The 22,449-nt window shown below is 37.4% G+C and overlaps 1 protein-coding gene and 1 long non-coding RNA gene across 3 annotated transcripts in view; one reads left to right on the top strand and one right to left on the bottom strand.

Annotated features, from left to right (window-relative positions):
- The window catches only part of LOC120539379, a 115,037-nt gene that overhangs the window by 33,665 nt on the left and 58,923 nt on the right, over window positions 1-22,449 (top strand). Inside the window, exon 1 of one of the 2 annotated variants that reach the window (XR_005635594.1) lies at window positions 20,044-20,351. The exons of the other annotated variant lie outside the window; for it this stretch is intronic. This is a non-coding gene — a long non-coding RNA (uncharacterized LOC120539379). Of the gene's footprint in view, window positions 1-20,043; window positions 20,352-22,449 lie in introns of those variants that run through there. 2 annotated transcript variants of the gene reach the window in all.
- The window catches only part of stard7 (StAR-related lipid transfer (START) domain containing 7), a 42,405-nt gene continuing 32,843 nt past the window's right edge, over window positions 12,888-22,449 (bottom strand). Inside the window, exons 6-8 of the mRNA XM_039769382.1 lie at window positions 19,069-19,168; window positions 18,334-18,418; window positions 12,888-15,920 (exon numbers count right to left, since the gene is read on the bottom strand). Coding sequence (XP_039625316.1) covers window positions 15,748-15,920; window positions 18,334-18,418; window positions 19,069-19,168 — 358 coding nt within the window. The 3' untranslated portion in view covers window positions 12,888-15,747. The remainder of the gene's footprint in view (window positions 15,921-18,333; window positions 18,419-19,068; window positions 19,169-22,449) is intronic.

Raw genomic sequence — 22,449 nt, 5'->3', positions numbered from 1 at the left:
GGAGAAATGGCACTGCACATCACCCCAAAATACTGGCATATAATAAATCATATAATTGAAAGAATGATGAATGGAGAAATGTACCGGGACTTTCTTGATAAGAATCTGCTGCCATCTACTTGGATGCTGACGATGAAATGAGGGTGGACATTTCAGCAAGACAAAGATCCCAAACATACAGCCAAGGAAACTCTCAATTGGTTTCAGGGAAAGAACATAAAGCTTCTAGAATGGCTCGGTCATTGACCCGACTTGAATCCAATTGAAAATCTATGGGAAGAACTGAAGATCAGAGTTCATAGAAGAGGCCCACTGAACTTTCAGGATTTGAAGACAGCTTGTGTGGAAGAACTGGCCAAAAATCACACCTGAGCAATGGGTGCAACTAGTTTCTCCATACAAGAGGCATTTTGAAGCCGTCATTACCAACAAAGGCTTTTCTACTTAGTATGAAATACATTTCAGTAAGCGTGTTCAATGATTATTCCTGTGTCATTCCACTTTATTACACATAATTTATGGACTTATGTTTTTTGATTTCTTTGTGTGTGTGGATTACTTGGTGAAAATTTCATGTCAATAGCGCCATTAGAAATATATTTATTGAGAAAAATGTTGACTCATTCAATATTTTTTTCCCCCACTGTATATCTAGCTATGCAAGACATCAAAGTTTTTGAGGTTGTCCCCAGTTTTTGGATCTCTAGACCCAACAAACCCTCATTTTTAGGCCACATTTGGACCATACTTTGTACAGGAAATTACACCCTTTTGATAGAGAGTAAACCAATAGGGTGTCCTAGGCAAAAATAATCAGAATGACTTGAAGTTGTGTGTGCCACATCAACCAACCCCAGTGGCCTATGAGGAGTCAAAATGGCTCTTTTCACAAAAAAAAAAAAAAAAAAAGAGAATGGGGATTGGTAATATAAACATGTGGAATGTCATTTTATGCAACTGCAAGTTTGCCGATAACAAATCTAATATTTTTGATATTTGATTCTTTACCGGTGGTCCTAGTCCTCAAAGAGCCACTCCTAGATGGTGTGGAAAGAGACCTGGACACAAACAGACGGACAACAGTTTTGCACCCAACGTACTCATTTTATTTACAATTATTTACAGTTGTTTTAGTGCACAACCCAGTGCCACCAGCACCAATCCCCCAAAGTCCAGGCCTCAGAGTCTCTAATGCCTTCCTTCTGGCCGCCTCCACTCCTCTCTCCTCTCTCCGTCTTCTTCCACCCGACTCTTTCTCCCGAATGCAGGGAGGCAGCCCCTTATATACGAGCCCGGATGGGATCCAGCTGCTTCCCGGCAATCCTCCGCGGACACACCCCCGTGTGGCGGAAGTGCTGGCTGCGCACCCGGAAGCCCTCCAGGTGTCCCCAGTCTTCTTCCCACCCCAGCACTTCCTGGTGTGGCAGAAGGGCTGAGGTCCAGGGTTCTTCAGGCACCGGGGCACCCCCTGGCGGTGGCCACGGGCCCCTAGAGGGTTGGGCTTCGAAGCCCTCTACCCATGGCCTCCAACACAACCAGGGCGGTCGCCCCCTCCTGGTCTGAAGGAAGCACAAGCCCTCCTCCGGTCCTCCTGGGCGTCGCGGCTGGGTACCACCCCCAGCTGCCCGCCACAATGGTTAAAAATGTCAATTTACAAACATAAGCATGTGGGTTTTCGTTTTTAGGTCAGTATTTACGAATATATTATTTATCCTTTAATAGTGATCTAGCCTTCAACAGGCCTCTATCACAGGGTGAAAAATAAATGTCTTCTACAATCAAGAATATTTAAATTTTAAACATTTAAAATGAAAAACTCCTTTTAATATTTCAAATATTTTAACTATTCTTGTTTATTATGTACTTCTACCTTATGAAGTAAATCAGTATATTTCTCATGAACACCCCAATTCAGACTATGTCTTCTGTGGTTTATCCTAAACATGAAGAAAAGATGCTAAAAGGCAGTAGTAAGGTCCAGTCCTTCAAAAACAACTTTTTTTTTTTTCTTTTGAGGTTTGTTATGGTGACGTATACAGTAAATTCCTCTTTGTTCAAAAAAAGATAAGTTAGACTAAGAAAGAATTCCAGCACAGTCTTGAGTTTCACCTTTAAACTGGGTGCTAACAGTACTAATCCCAAGTGTGCCTTTAAATGTCCTAATCAAAGCCTGACTGCTGGGAGCTGAGAATCAGAGCGAGAGTGATGCATAGACTTCTATGGTCAGCTATCATGCCTACCAGCTGAAATTTGATTCACAATAAGGTGTGACATTCAGGTCCAAATATAATTAGTATGAATAGAGTTAAAGGCTTATGCAGGCAGGTGTCCAATGTTTTCATTATGCCTGCCATAGTTGGATATGCTCATACCAAATAATTTTGTTCACAGAGGCACTACTGTTAACGTCAATTACTGACTGTTTTTTTTTTTTAGCTCCATGGGGTCATAATGTTTCTTTCATTCAGATGGAATTTCACCATTCCCTCTCCTAGACAGTCAAACTCTTTCACGTTCTTAGGATTCCTTGTAACATACCACCAATAAATACAGTTACTGTAACGAATCTGTGTTCTTATTCTTGCTGTATTACCATCTTCCCGTTTCTGCCAACAATCTGAAAGAGCACTGCAATAAAATAAAACTTGCCTTATTAGGTCAGACCGAAGTGACTGACCGGCCTGAAAACGAACAAAAGAGAATGGAGAGCCGCAGGAGAAGCCATTTACCATCAGCATAACCCTGCCAGTGGAAATGCAGTTCTCCAATGCAGTGCATTTAATTAAATGGCTGACTGGCAGAAGACATATTGTATTTTCATAGAGCACTGCGGCAGCTTTTATTCAGTGTTCTGCATATGTCTAGACTGAAAAATGAAAAAAAAGAAGGTAGACGGGTGGGGTTGATATAGAAAGTACAGAGCTTCACAAGCACAGTGTGCTTCAATAAATAAGCAAAAAGAATTTGATCGCCACTGAAAAAATTATTGATTGGGGAAATAAATTGATCTTCAAATTCTTGAACATAACTTGACCTGATTGTAAATTGTGTTTGGATGAGGAACAGTAAGTGCTATTTTCTTCACTCTCTTACATAATAACAAATATGTAAAGTGCGATAAAAACAGCTTTAATGTTTATAAATAAGCATAAAAATATATGGTGTGCTTAAAGGCTTTATGAATACTCATTATTTTATTAATATACTGCATGGAGTGCCTCACAGCTCCAGGAGAGTTGATTCAAATCACTGAACACGATCTATTTAGAGTTTGAATGTTTTCCCAGTGTATCTGTGGTTATTCCTCCCATTTCCCACACTCAAGCAGGTTTCATTTATTTGAAATTTTAAATTGGTCCTACTGTCTGTGAGTCAATGTGCCACATAATGAACTGTGTCCTTTACTACCAGAATGGGCTACAGCTCTAAGCAACCATGAACGGCATAAGCAAATTTGGGAAATAAATACATGTATAATTTATAATGTATCCTTCTATATAAATTCATTATATATCCATTATATATATTCATATAAAGTACTCACCATTTATTAAAATTAATAGAACAAATTGATACTTCAATGCATAAGTGAACTGTTTTACAGGCTTTACTCTGCAATTGAACATGCATAAACTTTTTCAAACTTTCAGGGGAAAACAAAAGTAGGTCTATTATTTGGTAGAAAGCATAAGCACTCTACTTGCTGTCATCCACAAAAATCAAACACTTTTGATTGGTACAAACAAAGGATGACAAAGCCAAAGACAACTGCTAACAAAAGCTACTGTACTGCTTGGCAATACTCTTCACCACAATGCTGCCTTCATTCTTGAGACTCAAGAAATCACATGGAGTTCAGATCCTCCTCTAACACTGTCAATTGCTTCAATAAAAGGCAGTTATTTTGTGAACAGCCATAAAATGCAACACTTGTTAAAATCTGTGCAATGATGGGACAAATTTGTTGATAAAAAGATGGTCTGTAACATGATGGTTCGTATTGTTAGGGTTTTAATTTTAATAAATATACTGACAGTGCTCGCCTTAGAGTTGTACAGGCATGTTATTTGCTAAGAGAGAGGGTACCTATATATATATATATGTATATTTAGCAAAAAAAAGAAACGTCCCTTTTTCAGGACTGTGTATTTCAACAATAATGTTTTAAAAATCCAAATAACTTTACAGATCTTCATTGTAAAGGGTTTAAACAATGTTTTCCATGCATGTTCAATTAACCATAATCAATTAATTAACATGCACCTGTGGAATGGTCGTTAAGACCTTAACAGCTTACAGAAAGTAGGCATTTAAGGTCACAGTTCTAAAAACGCAGGACACTAAAGAGACTTGTCTACCGACTGTGAAAAACACCCAAAGAAAGATGCCCAGGGTCCCTGCTCATCTGCGTGAACGTGCATTAGGCATGAGGACTGCTGATGTGGCTAGGGCAATAAATTGCCATGTCCGCACTGTGAGACGCCTAAGACAGCGCTACAGGGAGACAGGAAGGACAGCTGATCATCCTCGCAGTGGAAGAACCCGGATCTCAATCCCATTGAGCACGTCTGGGACCTGTTGGATCGCAGGGTGAGGGCTAGGGCTATTCCCCCCAGAAATGTCCAGAAACTTGCAGGTGTCTTGGTGGAAGAGTGGGGTAACATCTCACAGCAAGAACTGACAAATCTGGTCCAGTCCATGAGGAGGAGATGCACTGCAGTACTTCAAGCAGCTGGTGGCCACACCAGATACTGACTGGTAATTTTGATTTTGAGCCTCCCTTCATTCAGGGACACATTGTGAAACATTTTTAGTTTATATGTCTTATGGTGTGGACTCTTTTACTGTTGATACAAATATTTACACATTAAGTTTACTGAATGTAAAAACAGTTGAAAGTCAGAGGATGTTTCTTTTTTGCCGAGTACATATACATATACATATACATATATATATATAATGTGGGGAAGTAGAGGAAGGAAAAAATAAAAAATAAACAGTTAGACCCAGAAGACATGGTTCAGTTTATGAGAATATAAAAATTAATGTATTCATGTCTGTTATGCTCATAACTTTTACTAAGGGGCTCTAACATCACACTCCTCCACAAAAGAAGATTACCAGACGAGTGGGATCATAGTGACCTTCGGATGACTGGACTGTCTCTGTACCTCACTGAAAATGCACCGCTAATGGCTTTGTCAGCTGTAAGAACAACTAAAGGCTTCTAAAAGAAAACAAATGTGTCCGTCTGAAGCTGAAGGCTCAATCAGCCCAGCATATTGGCCACAGAATGATGTTGCCTTCACTGGGATGGACCTGTGAGGAGCAGAGCATCACCTTTACAGAACTGCCACACCATTATAGTGTCTATGTCAATGCATCACATCACAGCATCCTTCATAGATCAACATACAGAACAAATGCTGGGCTGCACACCAAAGACTGCTTGCCATTGCTTACTAGTTTCAGACAATGGGCCCCATTTCTCCTGTGGGGCTGATGTCCACTACATGCACGAGCATGGGAAAGGCACTATATAAATAACTTATTATGAAATGGCATACTACTAGAAGAGAACATATCAAAGTGTGGAGCGGGACTGCCAATGCTCCTTGTCTAGGGAAGTTTGATTCAAGGATCTTGTCACTATTCTATGACCTTGACCGAATAGTCAAGCAGAAATGCCTATATGCTATGAACACTGGGCACATCCCTCCAACAGAACAGTGCAGAACATCCTACAAGGTCCACTGCCTCTTTGGAGGGGTAGATGTAAAGTGACTGGGTGAGCATGCCACCAGACATTACTCAGCACCTATATGATTCCATGCCACAACATATAGCTATTTGCATTCAAGTCAATGCTAGTTTTATCCAATAATAAAAACTTGTATATGTAGTCTTACAACTGTTGCTTTGTTACATTCCCCAATCCCCAATATGCCACCTGTTCTGTTTGTCATCTTTATGAAAACTAAATTAGCTTTTGGTTGTGACTGTTTCTTTGTCACAGCGGGCCTAGGGGTGTAGCTTGTTTCCTGCATGCCAAAGATTGGCTTAAGCACAAAATAACCTTAATGTCAGGACTCCCATCAGACAGCTGCCAAATTCAGTCAAAAATTCTATGCTAAACATTATTCTGCTCCCACTTTAATTGAGCCTTCATTCTGCCTTTGTAAGTGTGGTGCAAAGGGCTGCACTGCTGCTTCCATTGTGCAGTCAGCTGGCATGAGTCATGCGCCCCTTGTGAGAGATATTTACGATACAGGTGAACAGAGGGGGCAGCACAACTTCATTTATCATTAGCTTCTTTTGTTACCAAACTGCTTTTTCCACACCCACAAACACTCCCCCAACCCCCCCCAATGTCGCAGTCACGGACGTCCTGAAAACCTCTACATGGCTTGCCTTCCAGTGGAGTCATCAGAGATTTATGGGAATGAGAGGAGGGAGGAAAAATCCAGTAAGCTTTAATGTTTTAACTGCCGGTTATTAAAGTAAATGACAGCAGACAAAAGGGAATAAGGAGAACAAAGGCAAGGAGGACAGCAAAATTAACAAAGGATCACAGAATGCATGCTGGTCTTGAACTCTGACCACAATGGACTTGAGAAGGGTTCGTCCATCTTGGTCTTGATGGCTTACAGTTTTCTTAACTAGGACCCAGTTTATGCCTGTAATTACAATTCAAACATATATCCCTAAATACATTCACTTGAAAGCTTAAGCAATTTCACGGTCACAAGATAGGGTGCAAGGCTATCGTAGACAGAATGCCAGTCAATTGCAGGGCCCACTCTCACATTCACACAGAGTCAATTTGAAATGGTCAGTTATCCTAACTGCTGGACAGCTGCACTTCCAGTTCTGATCAGTTCTTGTTAGCTAGTTAGCTTCCCATTAACAATCAGGCACTACTAAGAAGAAAACCAACAACACATCAGGTAATTGGGCCCAATTTGTACCTTTGTGAATTCATTATAAATTAACAGTTTATTAAAGTAACAGAGTAAAAACTGAGAAAATGAAATGTACAGGTTTACACTAGAGGATTTTTTCACAAAAAGAAAATCTAGAACTGTCTGACAAGACACGTGAGCACTAGAAACCCATGGAATTAGTAACAGGTTTCATTCCCAACAAAAAACTGGCTTCTAATTAAGAAAAGGGTCATGAAAAAAACACTCCAGCCACTGCAACCAAGATATTGGAACCTTTCTCTAGAGATAAGATGCAATAATAAAAGGAATTTGTGAGTGAGAAAAAGAACATGCTTCTATTAAAAATGTGACTTTTAGTCACTCCCCTTTAACTTTCTTTAAGAGTCCAGGTTTATATAGTCATTAATCAACATACACAGCATATTGAAATTGTTACTTGCAGATGCAAATCATTATGCAACCCACTGCCACTCTGATGCTTGGGCATAACAACATTAATTTGAAAATACTGTATCTTCCACACCTGAAATATCTTGCAGAATTAACATTCAAGGTTAAAAATGGCCTGGGACTCGGGCTCAAGTGAAAAGTTAGTATTATACTCCCCAACTCTTTCTATAGGAGGTACAGAAATAAGGGTTCACTTCTAGAGTTGAGTAATCACAGTGATGACCCATCATTGAACTACAAAATGGCTCAGAGTGGCTTCTCTCAATATCAAAACACTCCAAAATTTCACTTTCACCTATGTTGTTTTCAGTCTTCCGCTAACAAATGGCATTATGCGTACACATATAGAATCTCAGCCATAAAGTGATATACTTTATATTGCATCCATCCATCCATTATCCAACCCGCTATATCCTATACAGCACTTATTTAAAACTGCAATATACTAGTGCTTGTGGCTCACAGTTTAAATTCCTGACTTCAACGGTGTTCTCTAGGTACTCCAGTTTTATTTGCATATTCCAAAGACACCAATTGCCACTTCTAAACTGTCTTGGTACAAGTGTATGGGTGTGCATGGCAGTGTGCCCTGCAATAGACTAGGGTCTCATCCAGGGTTGTTGGATTAGTTCTGCCTTGTGCCCATTGCTGTCATGATAGGCTCCACCTACCCACAACCCTAAGGTACAAAGAGGTCAAACAAAATTCCTGGGAACTTCGGGGCGAGTATGTTTTCCCTCTAACTAGTATTGTCAAGAAGTCACTACTTGCCATTAATGACCCTAAAATTTAATTAAATGGTGTGAACCATTCAATCTCACTGAGATTGGTCAGGTGGCGAAACAGCTGAGGGTAGGGAAGGCTGCAGGGATCTGTGGTATCTGAGGTGAACTTCTTCAGGCTTGTGGTAAGGTTGTCCTCTAGGCATTACAAGCAATCTTTGCTGCCATTTTGGAAATGGATATCATCCCAACTGACTGGAAAACGAGACTTGTCATCCCTATCTGGTAGCAAAGGGTGATCATCTGGATTTCTGCAACTACTGGGGGATAACGCTGCTCTCGGTGCTGGGTAAGGTCTTTGGCTAGATAGATAGATAGATAGATACTTTATTAATCCCAAGGGGAAATTCACAAATTAGGGTCATCCTCAATGGGATCTGTAATCACTTGCTCGCCTAGCAGGAACTGCAGCAGTCTAGTTTTACGCCCAAGAAGTCTACCATTGACCACATCCTGAAAATGAGAATTCTCATGGAGCGCAGATGTGAATATTGGCAGTTTTTTTGCAGCCTTTCTCCATCCATCCATCCATTATCGAACCCGCTATATCCTAACTACAGGGTCACAGGGTTCTGCTGGAGCCAATCCCAACCAACACCGGGCGCAAGGCAGGAAACAAACCCCGGACAGGGCGCACACACACACACACACACTAGGGACAATTAGAATCACCAATGCAACTAACCCTAACCTGCATGTCTTTGGACTGTAGGAGGAAACCGGAGTACCCGGAGGAAACCCACACAGACATGGGGAGAACATGCAAACTCCACACAGGGAGGATCCAGGAAGCAAACCCGGGTCTCCTAACTGCGAAGCAGCAGCACTACCCACTGCACCACCGTGCCGCCCACAGCCTTTGTCATTTTCTTAAAGCATTTTAACTAGGCTGATCAAGCTGTCCTGTGGGCCATCCTGAGATTTTGCAGAATACCCCCAAAGTTGCTGGATATCATGACCAGCCTGTACACTGGTACTGTGAATGCTGTGCAGAGTGGAGGTGGAACATCTGCGTTTTTCCCAGTTGACTCTGGGATTCGTCAGGGGTGTGTTCTTGCTCTTACTCTGTTCAATGCTTGCACGGGCTGGGTGTTGGGTAGGGTTGTGTAAGCCAGCTGCTGTGGGGCATCTGCTGGTGAAGAAAGATTCACTGCTCTTGAATTTTCAGACGATGCTGTGATCTTCGCGGAGTCAATGGAGGCTCTGATAGGGGCTCTCGAGAGAGAGTGAGTGAGGAGTCCGAGTGTCTGGGCTTGCAAGTGTCCTGGATAAAAACTAAGATCCAGGACTTCAATGGCCTCTTGGGCAACAGTGTCTGCCTGCAGAGAGAATGTCAACCTCGACAAGAGGTTTACTTATCTCGGCAGCAACATTCATGTCTCTGGTGACTCTTCCTATGAAGTCAGAAGATGGACTGAGAGAGCATGGATTGGTTGTTAGGTCACTGGAAAGGGGTGTGTGGTCCTCCTGCTATCTTGCAAAAAGATGAAGGTCCATGTCTTTAGAGTCCTGGTGCTTCCTGTTTTGCTATATGTTGTTAGACATGGATGCTATCCAGTGACCTAAGACAAAGACTGGACTCCTTCGGTATTGTTTCTTTTCGGAGAATCCTTGGGTACCATTTGTTCAACTGTGCGTCTAATGAGCATCAGTTATGTGTTGGTGTGTGCAGCAACACACTGTATCAGTTCATGCTCCTTAACCTGACCTGGTGTAGATTGTCTTTTTTAAAAACATTGTAGAAACTTTCGTGCACCACAGTAGATTAGTACTTGTTAGTCATGTTTCTTTCAAAATATATTATTCAAAACAAACAAGAGATAAATTATGACACCATCCACAAGTGAAGCATTTAGCTGCCAATTTCCTTTTAATTTTTTTAAATTAATTTGTATCTCAAAGTTGCCTGCTACTTAGCCAAGAATTGGGCAAGCATGTAAACTAAAAGAAAACCAAACAGTGTCTGTTATAGTCGCAGAAAACAACTACCTTCTATTTAGTAACTGGACAAGATATCTAGTCTGTAGTTTTTGTAGTGGACAAATTCACTGCAGATTTAACTGAATAGCATGTCTGGTGGACGATCAAAACAATAAAAGGGATATAAATTCAAATAGCAATGACTCTCATGAAAACTGTTAGCTGTTCCAATCAGGAATACCCAATTCATACCTTACACAGTTAAGTCTGTTATGATGTGGTAATTTTTAGAAATAGGGGTTGACAAGACAAAATGCCTCAGTATAAATATACTCAGTACTACAAGACAGTAAAGCTTCCGTAACTTAGACAAGCCAAACAGTCTTTAACGCTCTAAACAAAAAGATTTTTTTTTTTTACATTTGTCATGATGTCTGTCATCATGGATTGTAGTTCAACATATATAAGGATATATGCCTTCCTTGTTTTATAACCTGAATCACCACTTTTATACTCTTTCAGATGGTTAATTCTTTGCTTCAAAGGTTTAAACGTTTACTATGGTCATGTGTACAGACCAGTGTTTCCCAACCTCAGTCCTGATGACCCCCTGTGGCTGCAGGTTTTTGTTCCAGCCAGCTTCTGTTTTTAATTGGACTCCTGGGCTAATTAAGTAATGTGTTATTTACCAAATTTTGTGTTTTGGGAACAATATAGAAATTATATAATGTACCAAGCAGTTACATGGGAATAAATTTATTTTTTTTAACAATATTTTCATCTTGATTTTCATTCTACAGTACTTTTCTAGGTGTTCTAATTGTTTAATTAATCCATTGTTTACTAATTAGTGGGTCTGATGCTAAAGTACGTGCAGCCTTTCAGTGTTGTTTGCCTGCATGCCTGCTGTTCATTTTTAATTATCATTAATAAGATACAATGAAGAGGAAAAAGTGCACAGAGAAAGGGCAAAATATAATGAAATCAACAAAAGAGAATTAAGCATTTAAATCTATAGCAAAAACAGAAATATTTCTAAATGTCTTATAAATGTAAAAAGCATACTGCTATGCTTTTCTGAATGTAAAAGAAAAAAATAGCAGCTAATTACTTGTGAATTTATTGAGCTAAAAGCTTATTAGCTTTCTCTCCATGTTCATAGTAATGATGTCTGGATTTATAGATTAGTTGTTCAGTTTCTTTAGTTGTCAAGAGGTTTAATTCTGAATGCAGAGCCTGCCTCCTCCTATGTAGAGTCTAGCTTGGTAGTCTGGCGTGTTCTTCATCTATTTTAGTAATTTCGCTTTTTTATTTCTGCTACTTTCTTGGCTTCGGATTTATTTCTGTGGGAAAGATATGAGATAATCTGTCCTCTTAAGAAGGCTTTGAGAGTTTCCCAGAGTATTCCTGCAGAGATCTCAGGGGATTTATTTGTCTCTAGAAAGAATTTGATTTGTTTGGATATAAATTCCGTACAATTCTCGTCAGCTAATAGAAGCGGGTTGAGGCGCAATCTGCGGGGTGAGTGTATGGGGCTTAGTAATTTCAGCTCCAAGATCATAGGTGTATGGTCAGAAATAACAATAGCATTGTATTTGCAAGATTTAATCATAGGCAAGAAGTTATTGTCTATAAAGAAGTAATCAATCCTTGAGTAGCAATGATGCACTGGTGAGTAGAAAGAATATGTTCTTGAATTTGGGTTTAAAAACCTCCAGGGGTCTGTCAAGTTGTGATCAGTTATAAACTTTGTAATTATCTTTGCGGTGTTAGATGCCATTCCCCATGTGGAGGAAGTCTTATCTAAAAGTGGATTTAAAACACAATTAAAGTCCCCAGCCATTATAACTTTGAGTGTTCAGATTGGGAATGGATGCAAATAAATTTTGTATAAATTCCTTATCATCCACATTAGGTGCATAAACATTTATCAAGATCATTTTACAGTTAGATAAGTCTCCCATGACCATTACATATCTCCCTTCAGGATCCAATACTACATCTGATGCTACAAATGAGACAGTTCTGTAAATAGCAGCTAATTAAATGAGATCAGTGTTATCAGGTGTTGTCACCAATTAGGAATCTGGTTGCAACAAAAACCTGCAGCCACAGTGTGGCCCTACGACCAAGGTTGGGAAACACTGGTACAGACTACAGTGAAATTCTTACCTGAATGTGCTGATCAACATATTTCCACTGTCCTGTGCCATGATTAGCGAGTAAAACAATCTTGCCTTGAAACTTCTGCCTTCCTACGTGAAAAATCTCAGAACAATTATATTAGCAAAGCAAGGTCATTGTGAAACCTCAAAGATTAACTATAGCATATTCATATATCACAAGGTAAGCAAAGCTAAGACAGAAACATCTGTATCAGCCACTTTTTTGATTTCTTTCAGTGACTTTTAGGAATTTTCTTGATGTATATATACATTTACATATGCAAATATATTAAGTGCACAGAATATACATACAGTAACAAATAATTTTGCACACGTATCTAAACTAATACAAGTGCAGTTTCTAATCAAATGAAGGACCAAATTAAAAGGTGGCAAGATGCTCTGCCAGTCCCCAGAATAGCAATCATCTCACCTTTTTTCATACGGGCACAATCTGAGGCCCATATGCCTCAATGGCTTCCAAGCATAATCACTTTACAGACATGCCTCTTTGAATTTCTTCTGTGTCTCCCAATTAGTAATCAAAGGATATTAATTTAACCACCCAGTAGAAAAAACATTTCTGGATTTACTTATATACATATAGATGACCGAGACAGCAGCTGTTATCTTTGTTAAATCTCTGTTTTTATTAAAATTGTGCTAAAAAACAACAGCATAAGCTTTTCATAAGCATGAATGAAATGTGGATGTACTGAGTTTTCTGTTGCCTTTTTTAAAGGCGACAATTAGATATAAAGTAGGCCCAGTAGGTTTCTTTATGAATAAAAGAGTAAATTTGTAATTGATAACCTTTGGAACAACCTGAATAAGCGGATATAGTAAGGTTTGAAAAGCATGATTACAGGTTTTTTTTGGCCACCTTCTCTTGTATTACATTTTTTTCTTTCCTTACTTATGCTACATTAAAAAAAATAACTGAACATCAAGATGTTTGCCATGTTTGAAGATGATAAAACAAGCAAAATCTAAAACACACTCACTTTATTTCTTACTATTTGCACATATTGTACTTCATACCATCAGTATTCCAGTTTCTTAATTAAATATACAATCATACCCTTCTAATAGTGCAGCAGGATAGGCAATCTTAAGAAACAAAGTTCAGATAGAGCAATTAAAGAGGGAGAGTCTGGGCAACAAGCACAGCAAACAACCCCTCTCAATGTGACTTATCTTTTTACATCAAAGGAAGAAGTAAAAAAAAAAAAAATGCTTTCACAATAAACCAACTTACACATAACACAACAAGGCAGTCACATCCCTGTCCTTTTATAAACTGTCTACACTTTTTCAAAAACAACTAGAATGTTATATGGATCTAAAACATAAAAGGCTTGAATTTGCCACAGATTAACTGACACAGTCATTTCCAGTGCAGAAACAGGTCAGCTGCAAGAGTTCAGAGTCAGTGCTAATAGAGCAACACAATCAAACTCTGCAATAACTCTGTACCTAGCAAACAGCTTGTTCAATTTGACATACACTTTGGACAGAAAACAGTGCAAACATAATTCTTTTACAAAATTTCCTCTTCAAGAGCTACAAGCTTAGACTTATGAGGCGAACTGGAAAGCTCAGCTCATTAATTTCTTTCTCTGAAGCAGTACAGCTGCATATATGCACAATTTAGCTTCTAAATCCCCCCTTTTTTAACCACAAAATAATACTTATGAAGTGCATGGCCACATAAACCTTTAATATTTCAGAAAGGCCTGGCATGTAATTATTGTATTATGTAACATTATTCAGTTCTGTGGAACATTTCCAAATTTTGTATAATAGAATGAGAGAGATAACAGTCATTGTCACATGATAGGTGTATTAACGAACTGCAAAGAAATACTTGCTTCATTTGCATACATTTACTCACATTAATTTAAAGATTAGTTCTGGTTTGAAATCACTAGTTAGACCATTCTGTCAATGGTAAAAAGCTTCTGTTATTCCGAGAGGTCCGAAACAGTACAAAGTCAAAAAATATCAATCAAGATTCTGACGAGTTTAAACTTCACATTCCATGCTAAATTATACAGCATACACAAACAATACAATTAACTATTTTTACATTAACAATCTGTTTATTTTCCCCCACCCCCAGGCCAACACTGATTAAGTAAAAATAATGTTTTGTTCAAAAGGTGGTCATCATTGATTGACTAAAAAGGTTTTTAAAAACTGAAAAAAAAAAAAAAAAAGTTTAACCAAGATGATGACTGCTTAAACACAGAAATACATCATAGGATTGTGTATTTTTTTTTTTTTTACAAAATTGGAGACACAGATGTGTAATAGAAATCAATGCAAAGTCTTGGAGAATAAAAGCAATACAAAACACAAGAAAGACAGGGAGAAAGTAACTGAAATTGAGACAAAGAGAATGTGATAAACAGAATAGTGACAGAAAGAAGAATTAAACACTGAGATACAATTTCATATGTTTGAAAGTTGCAACTCAATTTTTAAATGACAGGTCATGTAAATTAAATTTTGTAAACAATGGCTACATCCATCTGCGGTGTCATGTGAATTAACAGCATGGTGAAACAAGAGAAGAAATGGAAGTGCATATAATTTAAAGGTACATTAAACTTCTGTATATTTGTATTTGATATAAATAAGCCTGAGTAAGTATCACTACAAACACTGCAATCCAAAATGTCAGGACTGCATACTTATTTACAAATTCTGCAGACATCACAGCATTTGATAGTTTTATGTAGGCACCAGTGAAATCATGGCACTTCCGAAGTCACAATCCTAATGAATTTTTCCCAGAAAAAGACTTCAGTTTCAAATATGTTCCCTTTTCAAACTACACAGAACAAATAAAATGAAAACATGACACCAATAACCAAATTTAAAAAGTAATTCCATTAAAAAAAATACAGAAATGGGAATCTATGTCTTGGACTTGGAATCGTGTCTTGGACTTTTCTAATAGTTTGGACTGGTGCACATTATTATCATAACTGTAAAAATCTAAGGACGGATTTATAACATTATGATCTGCAATCATGTAGTTTTCTTCTTTTTTTTCAACCTAGCTGCCACAGGAATGTAGATTTAAGGCAGGACTAAAATCTGAAATTTATAACCAATGCTGCTCTAAAATGTGACAGTTATTACCATACAGCCTTATGGAAAAAATATTTACCAGACTGGTGATTGCAAAAGAAGAGGAGAGCATCCTATGATTATCAGCTATCTAGAATTCCATATTTGTAATAACAAAAAGATGAAAAGGGAGTCAGAGCTCAGTTCTTTGCTTAGTTTGTTAAATCAGCATTAGTAGTCATTAGAAGTTCTTCACAAACTACATCGATTTCTCCCAGTAGTAAAAAGAAGGCATTATGCAAACATATTGGGAAGATTCCCACAAAATTGTTGCTTTTTTGGCTTAGAATTCTTTTTTGCTTGCAATAACTCTAACATGTTTCTTTATACATTTTCTTCCAAACTTTCTTAGGCATACTCCATTTGCTGCTGACCTGCACGACTCTTCTCAGTCATGCGCTCTGCATTGGATGCCATTTTGCTTTCCGCAGGCTTCATTGAAATATAGTCTCTCAATTCAATCTCCATGTTCTTGGCACGTAACGCAGCAGTGTGAAGCTTCTCTAGAAAGTCTGGCATTCCTAAAAAAGACATAGGTTTTAATCAATACATCATTAAAATACACACACCCACAATGAAACACAAAATGTATTTATGTACTGTAAGTCTGGATGTTACACAAGGAGACTCAAACAAACTCAACAAAAAATGAGGGATACACCAAAATTATTTTCATTCACTTTATAGTCTAGCATGATGAAAATGTCAGTGTGTTTGTGTTAAATTGCGTGTGTGTAAGCTGTTAAAGATGATTAATATCATCTGTTATCTGTGATGTCTGATGCCATGTGATGCTAATTTGTCAAAAAAGAGATTTTAAAACTAAACTAAAAAAGAACCAAGTTTTGTTCCCTTTTTAAATGGGCTGCTTTCTTTTGAAATACTACAATTTGTTTTAATACATTAAAGCCAAATGTTTGACCCTATTTATACATGTTGTGCTTGAAAATGAAACTATCTAAAGCAGGCGGTTTCTGAAAAGATATGTAATCTATTTATATATTATATCTCAGCATTAAATACTGTTGTACCATTAAAGCTGACCAACTATCTCCTCAATAGGCCAACCTCTGCAACTAGATTTCTAACTTCCAAAGAGACACCTGCATGTGCAGACTGGCAACATCACATCGTCCACTCTAACTCTCAACACCAGCACTCCACAGCATAGTATGTTGATCCTCCCCCTGTACTCCTCTTAACTCAATTATTATATTTGCCAATGACACCACCATCATGAGACTAAATCACCAACACTGATGACAGGGCTTGCAGAGAGTAGGTCATCCTTCTGACTCAGTTGCGCTAGTACAACAATCTTATCCTTAATGTTAGCAAAACCAAGCAGCTGATCATAGACTTCATGAAGCAGAATGAAGACCACACTACCATCTACATTTGAAGGGATGCTGTTCAGAGTGTAAGTACCTTTAAATTTCTTGGAGCGACTATCCTGACAAACTGAAGTGGGTACAACAAATGTTGGCTCTCGTTATAAAAGCTCACCAGTACCTCTACTTCCTCTGGCATCTGAGGAGAGCTCCTGTTTCTCCATCTGCATGACAAGACTTTTACAGTTATAAAGTGGATCCTCACTAGCTGCATCACACCCTGGTGTGGCACTTATTTGGTTCAAAATAGTAAAGCACTGGAGATGGTGGAGAAGGTGACAATTTTTTTCCAACACCCAGCTGCCTTCTCTTCAGGACATATACAACAGAGCATCCATCCATCCATTTTCTAACCCGCTGAATCCGAATACAGGGTCAATGCCTTATAAAAGCTAACAGTACAATTAAAAACTTCACTCCTCCCTTCTGCCAAACAGTACAGGGCCAGCAACACTAGCATTAGTACATTAAGGGATAGTTTCTACCCAAAAGTCAAAAATCTGCTGAACAGTGTCTCATAAGAACTAATATTGTAACATAACAAACAATGTGTATGTAATACTTGCAAACACACATTGTATATAATTGTATCTACATATGCTGCATGCTTATTACTTTTTTGTATTGTTTGTCAGTTGTTCTGAGGAGACACACAAGTACAAATTTCATTATATTATGTACATACTGTAATACGATAAACTTGAATTGACCTAAGTCATTTCTACATCCAAATGCAATATGAAAGTCTCACAATGGAGCAGTGAAGTGTTCAAGTGAATGTTCAAGTATGTTTGAAAATGGACATGCAGTCCCAATAATTTATCATCGTTGTTGTGTAGCTGATAAGATTACAGCATGCACATCTTAAAAAAAAAAGGTATAAAATCATGAAGGAACTGACAAAAATCTCTCATCATCTCAATGTGAGAAGCTGCACTCTGTTGGTTGACATCATTACATTACTGAGTGTGCAACACAAACAAATATTAAAAGATAATCTAAAAACCAGAAGTACCCTGGACAGGAAGTGCGAGTGTCATTTTGTACACTTGCACACACCTACACTCACATGGGGACATTTCTAAGTAAAAATTAAAGAAATTGTGATAAAAATTTGCTTCAAGGGCCAACACAAATTGTCATGCACTTGAACATTTTAGGAATCATTTTTTTAAAACCTTATTTACTAAATTTGATGATAAAGTTAAAATAATGGTAATTTGGTACAACCATTGCTTGAGTTAACAATGAAATTGTTTGTAAACTAAAATTCACTAAATATTTATTGACGACACAGAATCTTTAATACTTTTAACACTTGTATTTACTTTAGAGTACAAGATGAACACTTTACATTTAAAACCCTCTAATAAATATGCTCCCAACAAAATATTTTAATGAAAAATAGCATTTACAAATAACCTTTAGATAATCAAACAGGCATGAAAATGTAAGCCTGAGAGCTGATAATATTTTAGATAAAAAAGAATGACATTTCTTTTTGACCTAGTAAAATCTTTTAGCAGAATAGATTTGAATTTACCACTAGAAACCATCCAGCTGACACAGTAGCGTGGAAATACAGTCTGAGGGTCATCACTGTAGGTTAACAAATAGTCAAACCCATTCTGTGAAATAAAATATAGAAGATTACTATAAACTACAGAAATAAAGCTTTACATAATATAGTCAAACACAAATAATAAGATTTACAATTATACAGCATCCAGCAAGCTTTTATTTTAGTCAGCATCATTATGCTTTGAATGATTAATGGACATGAAAGAACATGAAAGTCCAGGCTTTGAAAACATTTCAAACTAAAGATGCAAGTTCACAAGACTGCATATGTTTGTGTTTGTTTCTAAATATACTAATAAATCCTAGGGTTTCCTAAGCATGAAACACTGCCTGAGGAGTAACTTTTATATGGATTTCAGTCAGAATATGGTTTCATGTCTTGGGAACTTTCAAATTTCATGGGAAGATGGCACACCTTATTAATACACAACAAAGACAAATGTATTTCTGAATAGCAAAGCTAAAATTGAAAGGTGATTGACTGTTCTATCTTCCCCTGTACAGATTGCTTTCAAGATCTCAAAAATCAAAAAAACAAAAAAAAAATAATCACATTTATTCAGACCTATTTATCAATACTAACCAATGTTGTTATAATCAATGTTTGTGCTGCAGGGTAATTAAAAACACTTTGCATAACCAACACCATAATTATTAGAAGTAATTGTGATTTTAATAGAAATAAAACTGCTCTTACCTCATCAAAGGATGCATGTGGTCTAATGATCATTTTAGACTTGTAAGACCTCACCCGTACAAATTCTGAACTTTCTGGTAAGCCTGGATGTTCCACAGCCCTGTAAGTAGTAGAAAAGAAATTAAATGTACAGACAAAAGGCCACAGACAAGTATAATTAAATAGAAAGTCACAAGCAACTTTACTTGTGTATCATGAACCTTGGAGATGAAAAAAATAATGAATGCAGCTAAAAGCCAAAACTAAAGGAAGAAAAATAAAAGCAATACTCTTTTTTTACATTGTTTAGGATATGGCAAGAATGCTGTATGAAGCATAAAACCTGCTGCAATCACATTTCCATAGATGCATTGGCGAAGAAACTAATGCTTATTTTCATTTTGGTAACATTTAAATGCTAACTCATTTAATTGTTAAGAGTAAAATAAAGATAATGTGAAACTGGGATATTATGTCATGGTAAAGAGTGGACAATTGTACATGTTTTACTAGTTTAACTGTAATAACTGGCAGGCACAGTAGCAATACTACATTTTTAATTGTTATATGTGTTTACTTTAGAACAGAGATTCTCAAAGTGGTCTGGAATGAGTAACACATATTAGTGTAAATTCTCCAGTACGACTGTATTGTTTTTTCTACCTGTAGTAATCTGAAAAACGCTAACATGCAAGCCTAATAACATTGCTGGATTTGTATTTTAATTCTAAGAATTCAGCTAGTGATGCATAATAAACCATATAATATACATATAAAGGAATATAATGTATCCAAGCAATTTAAACATTACCTTGTGGATCACCTGAATCATGCTGGTACAGCAACTAGTTTGTTTTAGAGGATTTCACCTTCTAAATACATGCTGGCTGTCACTTAGAATACTACCTTTATAAACAGAAATAAAATAGAGTTTCCAAAACTTTTCACAGGGTTCAGATAAATTTTGTTAGCCAATAATTTATAGGATGCATTTTATTTGCCTTTTAGGAGACTCAAGTCACATTTGAAGTTTCTAGTATTTAATGAAAACTGCTGGAATAGGCTTCCTAAATGCTTACAAACGAGTTATTTATTTAAGCTATTTTAGTATATCTGTTGGGTAAAGAGATGTGTTGATCATCGAATATTGCCAAAGCAAATGTGCTGCGCTTGCCTTTGCTCGTCAAATTATTTACTGATAATTTGGCTGTTTTTTTTTTGTTTTTTATACCAGCACCTCATAATTTGCAAGGCCAGTGTGACATCCTCCAGAGCTGTAGCGGCCAGCATTGATGGGACAAAAGGTACAGTAATCCCTTGCTATATCGTGCTTCGACTTTCGCGGCTTCATTCTATCGCGGATTTTATATGTAAGCATAACTAAATATATAACGCGGATTTTTCGCTGCTTTGTGGTTCTGGGACAATGTGTCTTTTACTTCCTGTACATGCTTCCTCAGTTGGTTTGCCCAGTTGATTTCATACAAGGGACGCTATTGGCGGATGGCTGAGAAGCTAACCAATCAGAGCACGCAGTTAAGTTCCTGTGTGCTGAATGCGATGTTAACCAGGAAGTCTCGTCTTGCTCATTCAGCATCAACGTGTTTCGCTGTGTAAAGAGTTAACTTTTGTGCTCTTTTGTGTTTATCTTTGTGCATAGTCAAGCCCTTCATTATGGCTCCACAACGATCTGCTCCTGCTGCTGCTTCAATAAGGCTATGATTCTTTTTATTTAAAAAGTAGGAAAGGAATATAAGATCTACGGCCGCAGTGTCCTTTTAACCAGGGTGCAAAACGAGTTGTAAGTGGATGTAATAAGGCAGTAGTCGGGATGGAATCTGCTTTAGGGATTTGGATTGAAGTCTGCCGGAAGAAGAACAACGGCGGTGATATACAGTTGCCTGAAGAGGCTCCTTTAGAAGAGCTGTAGCGCTCTCCTTTGTTGTGCAGTAAAACCAAACTCATCGTTATTGGACAAGTCGTCGTGTTATTGTTGGTGAGTAACTAGAATTAATTTTCTACTTACAGTACTTAGTACATGTACTGTACGAACGTTTAGTGTCACTGTACACACATATACTGTATACAATTTTTCTTGCATTGTACGTATTTATTGCTGGTGGCCTGTCTATCGTAATGGCTGTAACATATGTGATATCGGAGACACTCAATATCTTTAAAATAATATTTAGGTTTTACTGTATATAAACAACTAGCAAAATACCCGCGCTTCGCAGCGGAGAAGTAGTGTGTTAAAGAAGCAATGAAAATTTGAAAATAACGTAACCTGATTGTCAATGTAATTGTTTTGTCACTGTTGTGAGTGATGAGTGTTGTTGTCATATATATTTACACACACACACATAAACATATATATATATATATATATATATATATATATATATATATATATATATATATATATATATATATATATATATACATATATACATACATATATATCTACATATATACACACACATATATACACACATATACATACATACACACATATATAAACATATATATACATATACATACATATCTACATATATACACACACAGCTATTTCAGTATCAGTGCAATACGCTGTTTGTTAAAACGTTGACTCCGCTCTTACGTGCAATAACAAATCAAATCATTCAGTTGTCTTTGCTCATATGTCATTTTAGAGCTGGACGCCTGGCATCTTTTTTTGGCCACAAGTTCGTTTCTGTTTGGTGTGAGGTTCTGTGTTGTGGAGATTCTCAGTATGGATTGCAGTTGCTCATCTTTGAGGCGACTCCTGTGTGCTGTTTTGTTAGTCTTTATCACTGAGAAGAGCTTCTCACACAGATATGTGCTACCAAACATGCACAAGGTTCGAGCCGCATGTAGACGGACTTTTTTTGTTCTTCAAAGTCACCAAAGCGCCGTGCAAACTCAGTGCGCAATAACTCTAGTAAGCGGTAAGTGTTCGGCAAGGCAGCTGAAGCGCTGCATTATGGGATCTGTAGTTTATTGTGTTACCAGCGCTTCATATACCCGGGCTTTAATAACAATAATACAGTATATAAAATGATCTCGGCCGGATATAATTACACGCCGGGCCGGATGTGGCCCTTGAGTTTGACACATATGGACTAAATAGAACTTGAAAAGATATATTTTTTCAAATGTGATCGCAATTCAGATAGAGTTGACGCGACTACAGCCTGCATGCCTCAATGAGTCATCCTCCCTCGCTCTTACTTTTTACCGTTCATCTAATGAATACACTGAGTATGGCTTTACCAAAACAATCATTGATGGCGAATAAAGTATCCATTATTCGAGTATGTAGAGCGGGATATATATATATATATATATATATATATATATATATATATATATATATATATATATATATATATATATATATAT

The sequence above is a fragment of the Polypterus senegalus genome, chromosome 11, assembly GCF_016835505.1.
Source record: "Polypterus senegalus isolate Bchr_013 chromosome 11, ASM1683550v1, whole genome shotgun sequence".
In the NCBI taxonomy this organism is placed as follows: domain Eukaryota; kingdom Metazoa; phylum Chordata; class Cladistia; order Polypteriformes; family Polypteridae; genus Polypterus; species Polypterus senegalus.
Note: the sequence above shows the minus strand (reverse complement) of the source record. Positions and strands in the feature narration are given on the sequence as shown.